This window comes from Petromyzon marinus, chromosome 48 (genome assembly GCF_048934315.1).
Source record: "Petromyzon marinus isolate PM22_M1 ecotype Great Lakes invasive population chromosome 48, UKy_Petmar_22M1.pri1.0, whole genome shotgun sequence".
Classification (NCBI taxonomy): Eukaryota; Metazoa; Chordata; class Hyperoartia; order Petromyzontiformes; family Petromyzontidae; genus Petromyzon; species Petromyzon marinus.
This window is the reverse complement of record NC_133714.1, coordinates 1,606,165-1,620,805: the sequence shown is the minus strand read 5'-3', so window position 1 is coordinate 1,620,805 and position 14,641 is coordinate 1,606,165. Positions and strand designations below refer to the sequence as shown.

The following is a 14,641-nucleotide window of genomic DNA, read 5'->3' as shown; positions in this document are numbered from 1 at the left end:
ATATGCTCAACTTTTTTCTCTATCCCCCCCCCAGATACCCTTTGACCTTTCCCATAATGCCTTGCGGAGTTTGGAGGCAACGTTCAGCCCAGCCAGCGGGTTCCGCGTGACGGAGGGGCGACTTCACGACTGGCTCGGCAAACTCCTGAGCCAGATGCCGAACGGCCTACGACAATAATTAAGATGAAAAATCGGCCCTTACACAAAAAAATAAACCCAAAATTATTTATTCTGCAGCAATCTTAAGAAAAAAATCCATACAGCCCTACGAGATGTTAAAATCATTATAATGCAGAATTTTTCGTGGAATATTTAAAAAACGCTGTATTTTACTTTCTAAAGAATCTAATTGTTTCGTCTTTTAAAATCCGTTTTGTTAAGAAATATTCTGACTCATTTCTTAAACAAATTATAGATGTGAATAAACATATATACCTAACTTACACTTCCTTTACAGTTGCTTACATTAGATGTATCATTTGTAATATGACGATAAAGAAATGTTGTCTACCCAAGCAATACCATTGCGCTGGTAATATCAGTTTAAAAATGTTTTCTTCCCAAAGAGGATGAGCTGACCCAATGTACTCGCAGGGAAAGTGAAATTGGCAGCAAGTGCCCGAGTTGCCTTTTGCCCATCAACAGCCAAACTCTAGAATATTACATTTTCCCATGTGTGTTGAACCTCTTAGCACCGTACGAAGGACGACAAACTAAACCCAAAAGGCAGTTCTCGCTCTCAAATGAACAAGAGCACGGGAGGAGCCAAGCGGTGAAATTACCGGAGCCTGAATCTCTAACGTTGGTGGTGGGAGAGAAGACTGGCTGTGGAAATGACCACTGTGCCAATATAGGAATTCGTTACATTGGATCATGGCATACGTCCTGGGGCACGACACCAAGGGACTGTTTCACAGACAGGAGAGTAGTCTTCCAGTATGGGGCGATGTTGCTTTGTGGTTTTCGCCAATTAAGTAAATTGCAGGTGATTTTCAAATCTGGACTGTGACATTGCCGCGGAAAGCATACTATTTTTTCAAATGAAGTCAGGAAATCGTTCACATCCACTGTGGAGCAGACGGCCATTAACACGTAGGCTTTCGCGACCAATATCCATTAGTTTTTTAAAATTAGAATTGTTATTTTTATGGGTTTACTTTTGAACACAACGCCATGCTGAACTAGTAAATAATTGGCACGTTTTGTTTGTGACAAACCTTACTAATTGGCTGTCGGGTGGTGGCGGGTTTAATGACACATTTATATTTACGCGATCTAACCAAAAAAAACCCTCAGACTACACATTGTTGGATAATTATCTACCGGCAGGGTTAGTCAGGGTGGCCGCGAGGCTCGAACCGCGAACCTCTGCCACAAGCGGGGCTCTCGCTACCACCCGGCCATTTCACATTTAAAAGAAGACTCCACGACGGTGGATCGGTGCGTTGATCAGATCACATAAAAACAAAAATTGCAGAACAGCTTTTTTCAAAGCCTACGTGTTAAACCAAAAATTAGCAGCACTGCTGGATAAAGGCATCCTCATGGCGCGTCGTGTGAATACCAGGCTCAACTTGTCCCATGCCATATGCTTCTCGTCGCTGATTCGGTGACTCCAGCAGCATGGAGGCGGTGGCTTAGATTGTTGGGTTTAGACTTCTGGGTGAGCGCTTCACTCGGAGTCTGGGGCAGAGTAATTGCGGTCTCCTGAATACCCGTGCGACTGTTCTCGGCAGCCACATTGGTAGGGGCCTGTGAAGCAGCTTTTGTGTTTGATGCCCAAAGTGATAATACATAGTTCACCTGCTCAATCGTTGCTCTTATAGCCCCTATACATCGTGGCTGTTGAAGTCTCTGATGTGTAGTGCAGAGAGCAAGGCCATGAAAAAAATCCAAACTCCTTTACCAGTATTTTTTGGTTAGGTGGACTTCCAAATCAATTGTCTTCACACCTCCACTCCTTTCCCCTCCCCAGGACTTAGGTCTCTATTTGCGTACACAAGTTAGTTGCTTGTATCTACAGTATTGATCACACTGCGGTTATGTTTCAGGCATATCCTAGCTCAAACTTATCCTCGCTTGAAATAAAATACCAAATCATTCATGGAAGGGCAGCCGTTAACTCTTCGAAGGAGGCACATTTTTGACAGGTATTGACGGGAGGCGTCCATCCCAGATTCTAACTAAACACGGTGGTAGATGCTGAGTGCATTGTCCGAGCCTGTGAATGATGCCACCTGCAGTAGCGGCCGCAGGACTGCAGCGTGGCCAAGGGGGGAGTGTGCCGTGGCTGCAGAGGTGTAGGAGCCTGAACAAATCTATAATTTTAGTAAGTTCATTTAAAAAAGGCAGGTAGATGTTTTATCCACCGTACTTTTTGCTTTTAAATGCAACAAAAACTACGATTTAATAATCAGAATGTTTACAGCTGACACCAAGTACTGGTTTAAAGGATGGCATAGCTGGCTGTGAAATGGCTGACCCAGGTTCGAATCCCACAATTTTATCTTTTTACCAATTTACGTATATATTGAGTATGATGTTCCTTTAACTTGATGTCAACACAACAAGTGATGGTCACATTATTATGCAAGCCAGATTTACGGGTGTTTAACATTACCATTTGCGACTTCGTATGACAGTGCATGGCACACTTTAACGTGTATAGGCGTTTCTAATACTTAAATATATACTCAGTAATACCTACACCGCTCGTATACTGGGTCTAACTCGACTAGGTATCCTGCGTGTTACTGCGCTGTCGCTGTACACAGAGCACACTAAATGCATGTTTCTAAATGTATGTGGAGGGAAAAACCGGAGGAGCCAGAGAAAAATCCACACGACCACGGAGAGAACATGCAAACTCCAAATATACAGCAGGCGTCAGGGTCTGGATCGAACCCACGACCTCCTGCGTACCAGGCGAGGTAGTTAACATCTCACCACAGTGGCGCCCAAAACAATGCAGTAGGCAAAATACTTTCGTGAATCAAAGTGCAATATTTATTTGCAGGTACAATTTGTGGAAAAAAGTAAGCTCGTGTACATATTTTTATTCCATTATTGACATGATAGATACAGCCACGAGCAATTACTGTTTTAAAGTCAAACACTACTCGGCAAATAAGAATATCGTAAGATACTTCAAAGGCCAAAGGCACATGATCAAGATCAACACAGTCTGAGATTGGTATCCAAAGTCAATCGTGATAATAAAAAATAAAGTGCGATTAAAATTGGTGTGCCACATTGTTCTTGTCCGATGTGAACCATAACAAACGGACGACACAATAGCATTGGTTTAACAGGTCACAAGCCTGCTGATGAAACTCAAGTAGAAACTGGTCCACCGTTATGTTCCAACAAAATGAATGCTGGATTATTTAGGAAGTTATCGTCGTAGCCAAACCATTCCACTGAAGCGCACACACACACCTGTTGGCGTGTGTACACGTATGGCAAAACAGATCAGAGTATGATTCATTGGCTCTGTCCATTGGCGGAGACTGTGCCATGACATCGTAACAATGTGGTGGAAATTCCTTGCCATGTCCTTAACTTGCGCTGTCAATTTCACGACAGAATTAGCACTTCAGGCAGCTCATGAACAGCAACAAAAACAATATATGGCAGAAAGTTTGCTGATGGTAGAAATCCCGCTATGGATATGTTTACCCTGTACATGAATTGCACCCCTGGTTTTCATGAGCTGTGAGATGTTCGAGACATTTTTAAAGGAGTAGAAATGGGATCAAGGACTGGGTGGAGACATTTAAAATCAATATTAGAGACATCTAAAATCTTACCGTTCTCGTCCAGATACAATACCTCTCTGACATACATACATTTATATTTGAATCAAGATTAAGTGCACCATGAATTTAATGTACCACCGGGAGGCGAGCACAGAAGACAGAAATGCAAGCCAGTATAATTGAGGTCTTTGGTTACAAGGCCGCGCTCTATAGTTCCTGCTGGAACAGAATAAAGGCAACAGAGAGCAGGACCCACAAGGCTGGAGATATGGTCACCCTGCTAGATGGACTTGGTACATTGCTCTTGCAATTGATGCAGCCTGGGCCACACAGAGCGCAAAGGTCCATCTCGGAGAGTCGTTTGGATCTGTACACTTCCTCCACTCTTGTCGCTGTGTTTTTTTTGGGAAAGGAAAGAGAAGAGTCACACTCGACCACGCTGTCGACCACGAAAATAAGTACCCCGTAACAATAACACCAAAACTAACTCGCATTGCAACACGTAATACTGTACGTAACACTAAACGAAGGCACAGCCAAAGAAGCAAGTGGGCTTTACCAGTCGCGCTTTTGTGTTGTTTATGCCGAGTAGGTTGATGCATATTTAACATATCACGAATGATAAAAAATGCACTGCGTAAAATTCCAACGTTTAAGCAAGCATTTTGACTTTGGGTCGTGATGTCATTACAGTTTTAAAGTCCTATGCAGAATAAGTGGATGAGGTGTTTCTGAGTGGAAGTCGGGAAATAACATGGTTCCAAAAGTATTTCAAAACGTGGCTCTTGTTGTAGCTCACAGATGCAGACTGTGAGCAAATCGTCCAGAATGTCTATCTTCATCAGAATCGTAAAAGCTCAGCTCCGTTAATCTTGCATGGTGCTTGCATGGTGACCATCACTCATACAAGGTTGTCAAACAGTTGTGGCACTGTGTCACATCGTGGTCAGCATGTGATTCTATGCTCCCTGCATCTGTGGTCCCTGCCTTCACAAACCCACAATGGCAAGCGTGGCCAGGCATGATCAAGTAACCCCCATGACCCGCACATTGCGGGGAGGTCTTCATCCAGCAGTAGATTGATACAAGGGCTGCATATATCCATTTGCAGATGATTGTGCAAATGTCGCTTGGCTGGCCTGGGAACGCCTGAGAAGTCCCCAGGAAGAGCTAGGGTCTGTCGCCAGGGAAAGGGAGGTCTGGACCGCCCTACTCAACACGCTGCCGGCGCAACCCTCACCAGGACAAGCGTGTTGAGAAACAAACGAACACATAAATGTGGCCACAGCGACAATTCACGCAGACCTTGTTGATGTCCGTGCACTTCCATTAACAAAGAGCCTCCTGACTTCGACTACGTTAGGATGTGTGGTGCGTTTTTTTGCGTGTGCTCAATGCAAATGACGGACCGGCAAATATTTCACGGCAGGTTTCTACGCTTTATATGTATGTTGGGATTTGAGAGGAAATAAATCTTGTGTTTTCACTGAAAGAGTGTTTTTTTATCTGCTTAACTGCCATGAACAAATAATGTAATTTTACTGCACCAAAATAATGTACTTACTTGGTTCATAGTAGTCACTAATAGCAACCAATCCTTCCTTAGCTTTTGCAACTGAAGACACTCGGTATTGTGTTATTTCTACACATGTTGCACTGTCATTTAGCTGAAATGAAAATGAGAAACACGTGAACAAAAGTATATCTTGAAAATGTATCTCACATCCAAACACCACGGATTCCAAGATTAAATGCAGTCAAGGTGGACACTTCACAAACGATAGGAACGTGCGAAGAAAACATCACGTACGTTCACAAAGTAGAGGTAGACCTTTCCCGGTGAGACCTCCACCAGTTTGAGGATTTCGTTGAGGGTGAACAGATTGTCAGCCACGTGAAAGCCACTGAGCAGGTTCACCTCCATGAGAACCATGCCGGAGGGGCCCTCGCCCATCCACCTGTAGCGACAAGAGATGGGCACGAAAGACGTTGCTGGGCAGTGCTCGCGGCTATCGAGCGTTCGCAGGAAGCTGCGCCGTAATTACAGCGGGGACCACAGGCCGAAGGGGTCCAAGATGCCGTGCTAAGAAAGATGGCAGGAATTGGACAAGGCGTTCCATTTGCATCCCTTGCACCAAGGCCCATTCCAAAGCACGCTACGCCGCTGACGTTTTTGCCTGTTTAATGTGCACCGTGCGAGCTCGCGCCGTTCGGCAATCCACACAATGATGGGCAAGCGCATGGCTTGGGCCCAATGCCTTGCATTATTGTCTTGTGTAGAAACATCACCCGCATATTCTGTCACTGTATCATATGGCTGTCACTCATTCCCCATTCATTCATTTCATTCATCATTTACTGTCATCAATTTAGCTTTTACCGAATTCACACATCACAGATTTGCCCCATTGCTTCCTCTCATAGATTTCTTTCACTTTACTCTTTGGTTCTTTCGGTAAAGTCACATAGGTAGAAAAATAATAGATCACGACGTTTCGATCGCAACACAAGCAATCGTCATCAGGTGGGACAACCACAGCAAGAAAAACTCATCTTCCCCATTACATTAATACGTCGTTGTACCGTTATTAATTATTTGTAAAGCACCTTAGTTAAGGCGCTATATAAATTCCGTTAAGATAAGAAGGCATAATGAACATTTTAAAATTTGAGAACGAAGAAAGCATTATTCAGTGTATGGAAAGGCTCCTCGGCCTCGTGGGCTGTGCCCACAACGTACTTTGCACATGCCGTCAGATACACCTTCTCTCCAATGGCACCATTGGCACTGTTATCGTTGAAGTCCAACGCCAGCACATATTCGGGGGCCGCTGATCGGGCTCTGCGAAGTCCCGGTGCGTCGTGCACATTGTAGAAAACATTCAGCTGTGGAGGCACAGACAATCCAAATCACGCGTGTGAGCGTTAAATACCGTGCATATAAACGTGGAGAAAAAACACATTCTGACACTTATGAAGAATGGAAGACAACAAGTTTTCACGTTTGTATCGTTGTGTCCAAAATATATTGCAGCATGTTTGTTTTTGAAATTTGTCTGCCCCGATGTTTTTAATTATTTCTTGAATATTTCCACAATTGTGCTCGCTCTGTACGTCTCTTGTTTCTTTGCCCATGTCACAATCAGACTTGAGCTTGCAATCGCTATGCTAATACTGATGTCCTTGTCTGTCCCTCTGATAGCCAATGCGTCTATCAGTCTTTGTCTTTCTGTTCACGGGTTTGTATCTGTGTCGGCATATTTTTTTATCGTGGGCATCCATCTGTTTCTGTGTTTCCTGATCTATGTGTGCTTCTGTTCATCTCTGCTCTGCACGAGTACAGATTTCACCAACTCTGAGACAAATCAATTGAATGGCTTGATCACTGAATCTAGTCGTTTCCTCAATCGGAAGAGCATTCCAGATGGCCACAAAAGCACATCTGAAAGCGCGCGATGCACTGACCGTCTTTGTTCGATGGCCAGCCAAAAGCCGCTGCGAGGATGACCGTAGATTGCGTGATGGTTTATGCTCCTTGATGAGATCAGCAAGGTGTTGTGGTTCATTTGTGGCAAACACTTTGTGTATCATGAGTGCAACCTTAATGTATTCGTTCAGTAACTGGAAGCCAATGCAACTCAGCGAGCACTGGACGGACGTGGTCGGACCTCGCAGTATCCGTAATGACACATGCCAAAGAATTTTGTACACGCTGTAGCTTGCAAATGCTTTTGTCAGATGTCCCGTAGAGTAGTGAGTTGCAATAATCAAACCTTGTTGATACTCTGCTACACGCCACCATGTTGGCTATGCCACGACTCGAAAGTGGCCGAATGTGTCGTAGAGCTCTGATATATTTGATATTTCAAGGAAAAGTAAACTGCTTTAAGCAGTAAATTATATAAAAACCGTACCTGGCCAATAATGGTCCCATTCCCAATCGCAGACAACTTCACATTTATGTTTGAGGAAGTAGAAATCTGTTGGAATAAAAAAGGCATACATCTTAAAATTATACTTAAGATTCGTGGATATTCTGAAGAGCTATGCATATTGTTACTAAACTGAAGTACAGCAGCAACAGAGTGGGACATCTAGTCAGGAATAAGGACATTTATTCCTGGCAATGTCTTTGCCGCATCAGGTACAGACAACCCACATAAACTTGCAATGTTAATAAATAAAATAAAAGCCTCACATTCGTCAACAACAGAGAGGTAGAATCCATTATTAACTAAGTCAGTGTTCGTTCAATTAGCCTGGCTAATTGGCTTCAAAATGTTTTACTTGGCTTCAAAAGGTTTTACCGTCAATCATTATGCCACACAGGTATCCTCACTGCCTTGCTGATACTTTATCAAGATTTATGTCAATGTTAAGATTAATAAATCAGCTTTAAATATTTCTTCAAGTCCTGGCAGCTCTGTGGATAACCAGAATAATCGTAGATCCCTTTGGTCTCATGGACAGCAGGATGTGAAGTAAGAGATCATCTGAATTCTACTGTGTGAGCAGTTCAAAACGTAGATAAACTAACATCACCAGTGTGTTGCAGACTTGGAGTAAGTAAAATCGTAAAAGTGGATAAAACACGGTGCGCATATCATTGCTGGCATGTAGCTAAAAAAACGAGAATAGTATATTGCACGTCACTGTGTGCAATATGCTTAGGGCCCAGATCTACTAGAACAGTAGATAGGACGTCTACCTCAAATATCTTTCAAAATCGTCACTCTCCAGTGACAAATGCCATTTATAAATAAATCAATAAATATTAGAGGCAAGGGGGGAAAAGATCACACGTTTGGAGATAATCACGAGACTAGTCCTGAGAAAAAAGGCGAAAGGACTTGAACAAATCCAGTGGGCAAGGGAGCGATTCGTAGAGCAGTGTTCATCACTGCAAGGCCCGCGGGCCACTGGACGCCCTTGGTGACCTTGAGTGCAGCCCTTGATGTGTGGCCCCCAACAATACACAAATGTGAAAACACCGCCCCATAATCGTACTGTCGAACCCCAATGGTTTCAAATGTGTGGCGGCCCTCGGACTGATGAAGCCTTATCGGCGAAAGTGCCCCCCCCCCTCTGAAATTTAGTGAAGAACACCGGTGTAGCTACACAGGGGGGCTAAGATAAACGAGGACCAATTATCTTGAAGTGTCGATGCCCTGTCCTGAATCGTATAACAAAGATGTTCCAGGAATGCCAGGCCAAATGATTTCCCAGCAAAACAATGCACTGAGGATGCCGGGCTTGCCGGGCTTTCCGGAGTGCAGCACCTTTTCGACGTGTTTGTCCGAGGCATTCATGCCGGATAGCTGTACTTCGACGCTATGTTCTGATGTGGAGATTTTCGCTTTCCCTTGTAAAGTTCCGAACGAATGGATGGAGTACTCGGACAGAGCCTGCAGCGCCACAATTGTGTCCTGAAACCCAAAATCGTCATCGCTGTCATGCACATCAATTCAAATGTGAACAAATTATCCTTGGCTGTAACATTTAAATATATAAACAAAACATATGCTGCAATCTTGTAAAAGCATGCAATTATTCAAGTAAAAAGAATGCTTGCGTCACGATCGAAACTTCGTGATCTATTATTTTTTCTACCTACGTAACTTTAATGAAAGAACCAAAGAGTATGGATTCCTGCAGTCACGAAAGCTTCAAATCAACAACAATACAATAAGTGAATTGTTGATATATCAGCCTGGGTTTCAATGTGCAACACAAATCTTACATTTTAGATCGATATAAAGTGTCTCTTTTGACACATTAACTTTACAAGTAATTGAAAATAAATCTACAAAAACTGCGACTTAGCATTTTGTAAATGATTTGAATATTCATGACTAAATATTACACTGATACGCAATACCTCCACTGGCTCCCAATCCAGTCCTGGACCAACTTTAAGATCACAATCACCTAATCTTCATGTATTATTAATTAACACATATATCACACTTCTTTGAATCAAATCAAAACAAATACTTGTTTCAGCCCTGGAATCTATACCTCTGTAGTAGCCCATAGGTAAGTTATTTTAATTGTATTAATGCATATTACTTTAGGTACCTAAGATAAAAACACCTGTCCAATCTCATTAGATGTAGGAAGTTAAGCAGAGTTTTAGCCTGCAAGGTGTGACCACCATGCATGACAAGTTGAAAAGGGCCTCCCCACAGCTTTGCGAGACGATATATATTTGACCATACTTCACCACGCTGGTCAGTTACAGATGGTGAAAGTGGATGTAGTAGAGAACAACAATGTACTTTGCTGCACGGCTCTCTGTTGCCCACAACTCCGAATACATTTGTATTTTATACATGATGGTCACCTATCCAAGCATTATGGCTAGCTCAACTCTGCTTCGCTTCTGATGAGACCGTGTGCATTCTGGGTGATTGGTCATGGGCAGGGGTCGACAATCAAAATAACTAAAGAACCATTTTTTCGAATTTAGTAAAAAACTCAATATTTTAAGAGCCACAATGTAATGTCAATAAGGTCACAAAGCAGTCCTTAAAGAGCCGCATGCTGACCCCTAGTCATGGGCAACCATAATAACCCTCATGACTCGCACACTGTGGGAGGCCCTCATTCAGCAGTGCATTGACATGCATGCTTACTTACAAGTCCCTTTCAGTGATAGCGGTGAAGGGACATTTCTCACGACAGATCTGTTACCTGTGTGGATGCATATCCTCCCAGGTGGTTCCTTTGCTGACTCAACCAATTCATGATGGGAATTGCCTCTGTGATCTTTCCCAGACGCAGATGAGCCAGGAGGGCATAAGCTGTGGTTTCGATGGTGATTGCTGTTGGTTGCCAGTAATAGGAAGGTTGACCTGATGCTGAATCTGACCAGTATATCAGTCCATCATCTGAAACAAATCAACAGGTATCTATCAGATTGTTGCACAGACCACCCATCAACAGTTCATCTGAGAAGGTCAATAGCTTTTTTACTTTAATAACATTAAGCAGATGTTGTAAAAGGATAAACAAAACCTAGCCTCTAGCGTAACACATTCGTGAATACATTTTCATATCACCTTAATGCTACTGCAAACTCATTTAAATTACACTACAAAAGCATCCCTGGTGCCTCACCTGTAATTTTTTTATGAACATTGAGCAGGTCCAGGGCAGTGCTAGCCAAACTGCTGTTGGCAAGGGAGAGGGCATAGGTAGTGAGCGCCAAAGGCAGGCTGGCCGTCAAACCACTCCCACTCACGTTGGCCTCCAGGAAGTGCACAGCAGATGAGATTGGTAAAACGTCAGTCTGTAAAGTCCACACAGCAGAATGATCACAATAGGTTTTTTTTTTTATCAGAAAACTGAGAGTGAGTTTGTCGATGGCGCGTCTGTCAGTCTCCGTATGTCACTGTTTTGACTGATTATCATTCTTCACTTCATACCTGTACCTATATATCAGTGTCCGTCTGAGTGCAACTCTATATTTGTGTATATACAGTCATGCTCTTAATGCCAGCAGTGTCTCACTCAATTTGAGACACTCCATTTTTGAGACACTGAATTTCAGACAATGCACCTTCGATTAACACGGTTGGCTATGTACGGTGCGAAAGAAGTTCAACATCCATATGTACAATGTATTCGTGTTTTTATTTGAACAAGTGATCACATTGTGTAAACGTATGTAAAAAGAATCTATGAATCAATCCCATATTCAGCATTCTAAATTGAAAACTACTTTCCTTAGAAATGCCTTTTGTTCTAGATTTAAAGCTTTCGTGACTGCAAGGATCCATACTCTTTGGTTCTATTGGGTAAAGTCACATAGGTAAAAAATAAAATAACAAAAATCACGACGTTTCGGCCACAACACAAGCGGCCTTCATCAGGTGAAGGGACGAGACTGTCCGGAGGACAGCGTTGGAGTGAAAAAAGCCACGCTCAGATCACGAACTTTAAGCTGTGTGAGAAGAAACAAAGCGCCTTGACAAAGGAATTAGCATATAATTTAGCATTGAAATGGCTGAGTGATTAGCATTGAAATGGCTGAGTGACTTTAACTTAGCTATTTCAATGCTAAATTCTATGCTAATTCCTTTGTCAAGGGGTGCCTTCGCGGATGTGTATGCTTTAACTTTAACATAGCCATTTCTGTGACCAGTCACAAGCTAATCACTCAGCCATTTCAATGCTAAATTATATGCTAATTCCTTTGTCAAGGCGCTTTGTTTCTTCTCACACAGCTTAAAGGTCGTGATCTGAGCGTGGCTTTTTTCACTCCAGCGCTGTCCTCCGGACAGTCTCGTCCCTTCACCTGATGAAGGCCGCTTGTGTTGTCGCCGAAACGTCGTGATTTTTGTCATTTTATTTTTTACCTACGTGACTTTACCCAATAGAACCAAAGAGTATAATGCCTTTTGTGTTTAGTTTGTTATCCTTCCCCCGCACCCCCGATTAGCACGGTTTGACTACGTACGATGCAAAAGAAGTTCAACATACATACATGTGTACATAAATCCACTTTGGGTGTTTGGCCAAAACCGTTCTGGGTTTATAGTCTGCCTACCGTGGCGTCCTCGAGGAAGGCGAGCAGAGTGTAGGCTGTCAAGCTGATGTGGCTCGCTGAGCCACCCTGCAGCTCCTTGTGAATAACGTAGCCACGCTCCTCAAACTGCCCTGTGGGCAATAAGTTGTTCAAAAGGAAATTGCGTGCATCGGAGATCACGTGCTCATCCACGGTGATGTAACGCTGTGCCTGCAGGAGCGTCCTCAACACGAAGGCCGTCAACCTGGGAACGCAGCAGGACACAAAAAGCACAGAGCTCGACACATATGCACGACGAACGCGTCAGACAATGTGCACACACAGCACAGCATACCAAATGCACAGAGATAACTCATTTCGTGGCCTCGACTTTTCCACTTGTTTACCCAGGAAATTCCTGAGTCTCAATGATTTTTCAGGAGGATCCTACCACATTTTCGCAGTAGGGGACGATGTTGCTGTCATCTCGATAGAGTAATTTGCAGGTAACGTTTCAGCATAGGGATATTATTTGGCCAACACCGGTTGCGCTGTATATATTGTTTTGTTTAACTATGGGAGGAAACCACAGAACCTGGAGGAAACCCAGGCAGAACAGGGGGAGAATATACTAACTCCATACGGGAGCGTCTTATAATCTTAGGAATACGGTATGTTGTGTCAAGCTCATTAGGCATTTCTGAACATATCACTAAAGCAACGAACAATGACATATATTTAAGAACGGACAAGTAAAAAACTAATATATTATTAAAAGTAATTACAATAAAAAGGATTACAATAAAAAATGTTAACTTTTAAATCTTGTCAATGCCTTAAGGGCAATTATGTTTGATGACACAACAAACGAATATTAACACAAAGCCTGTATACATGTATTTGAAAATGACCACAACATCTAGGGATCATTTTACTTTCTGGGGCGGCTCATAATCTGCGGACACGGTATTTATAAATAGCCTTCTGCTGCCCCAACACCTCCCTGCTCTCTCCCACATACAGAGAGTAGTTTAATGGTCTCGATCAAATAACATTTTAAAGGATTTAGGGATAAGGATCCATAAATCTAGATCCAGTAGATCTTAAAAAAGCATCAGATCTGCATCAGTCAATTTCCGATTGTCTTAATATCTGACATATTTCTCAAGGTCAGGAGGTCATCACAGCCATGCCGTTGAAGCCATCACCAGCTGCCTTCACTTATTTGAATACGGATTTCTTCCCAGACCCCAAAATGACCACTGTTGACTTGTGTAGATCCAGACACTCCGATTTCACAACCCTTGCTTTTGACAGTACTGTAGTGTATATACAACTTTACTGGGACTCTACAATTTTGGTTTATTATACTCCCATTATCATTTGTGAAATTGACAGATAACTGAAAACGCACTACTCGAAACAAGCCATGCACTGATTACCATACCATGCACTCATTATCAGTCACAGACGCATGATTGTGGCAAAGCTTTACCATGTACTGCCTTGTTGATCCGAATTTCCAAAAGCACTGAAGGAACCATCGTCTCTCCTGTAGTGGAGCTCTTGCTGGTAGCCTGTGCACATAATGATACCATGAGTGATGTAGTCTGGTATGATTTACATACATTTATGTTAATACAATGCATTTTACATTCAAGTGGAGAAAAACCATACTCTTTGAGTCAGTGTTGAAACATTTACAGCTCTTCATTCAGTGAAATAACAATGTGAAATGCATTTTGGACATCGGAATACAGGGCTGTTATAAATGATACATTTTACTCCAATACATTTATTTCATATGCCAAATAATCAATATCAGATACTGTTTGATACGGATATTTCCACGCATGACCTCACGTTGTGCATTTATAGGTTAGATGTAACAAAAAATAAAGAATGGTCATTCTATTCTACATCTATCATAAAAGCCCGGCATTCTGTTTGTCCGTCAACTAAATTGTAAGAGCCATTCAGAAGACCTGAATCAAAATGTTATAGAAGGTGGAACCCCCCCCCCACCCCAGATGCCAGATGTGGGGGTAAAATTTGATCAAACAGGGTTCCAAAAATTGTCGACCCCTGTCCCCCTCAAGAATGTTTTTCACTCCCTCCCCCTCCAAAAAAAGGAATGTCTTTTGTAGGGAAATATGCCGACACACCCTACATACAAGTCAGTAGTATCTGCACACATGGGGGGGGGGGGGGGAGAGGACATCAGTGGGGGCGACTGGTGAGGCGCAAAGCGCCGAGAAGCCCTACACAGGAGCCAGATCAAGGTGGTCATGGGCCACCAAAATTCTAGTCAATCAAAAATATGGTTAAATCAATTAACTGATTTTGAAACTTGCTTGCTATATGTTACGAAGGG

The 14,641-nt window shown here is 42.8% G+C and overlaps 2 protein-coding genes across 4 annotated transcripts in view; one reads left to right on the top strand and one right to left on the bottom strand.

The window, feature by feature from the left end:
- CFAP54 (cilia and flagella associated protein 54) overlaps nt 1-5,250 on the top strand; it is an 82,381-nt gene extending 77,131 nt beyond the window's left edge. For both annotated transcript variants that reach the window (XM_076074435.1, XM_032972396.2), the window contains exon 69: nt 35-5,250. In XM_076074435.1, coding sequence (XP_075930550.1) covers nt 35-178 — 144 coding nt within the window. In that variant the 3' untranslated portion in view covers nt 179-5,250. The remainder of the gene's footprint in view (nt 1-34) is intronic.
- LOC116952773 (CD109 antigen-like) overlaps nt 3,042-14,641 on the bottom strand; it is a 67,833-nt gene continuing 56,233 nt past the window's right edge. For both annotated transcript variants that reach the window (XM_076074437.1, XM_076074436.1), the window contains 10 exons: nt 13,763-13,844; nt 12,310-12,532; nt 10,878-11,049; nt 10,452-10,648; nt 9,038-9,184; nt 7,673-7,738; nt 6,499-6,644; nt 5,569-5,716; nt 5,323-5,425; nt 3,042-4,150 (listed from right to left, as the gene is read on the bottom strand). In XM_076074437.1, the coding sequence (XP_075930552.1) occupies nt 3,966-4,150; nt 5,323-5,425; nt 5,569-5,716; nt 6,499-6,644; nt 7,673-7,738; nt 9,038-9,184; nt 10,452-10,648; nt 10,878-11,049; nt 12,310-12,532; nt 13,763-13,844 (1,469 nt within the window). In that variant the 3' untranslated portion in view covers nt 3,042-3,965. The remainder of the gene's footprint in view (nt 4,151-5,322; nt 5,426-5,568; nt 5,717-6,498; nt 6,645-7,672; nt 7,739-9,037; nt 9,185-10,451; nt 10,649-10,877; nt 11,050-12,309; nt 12,533-13,762; nt 13,845-14,641) is intronic.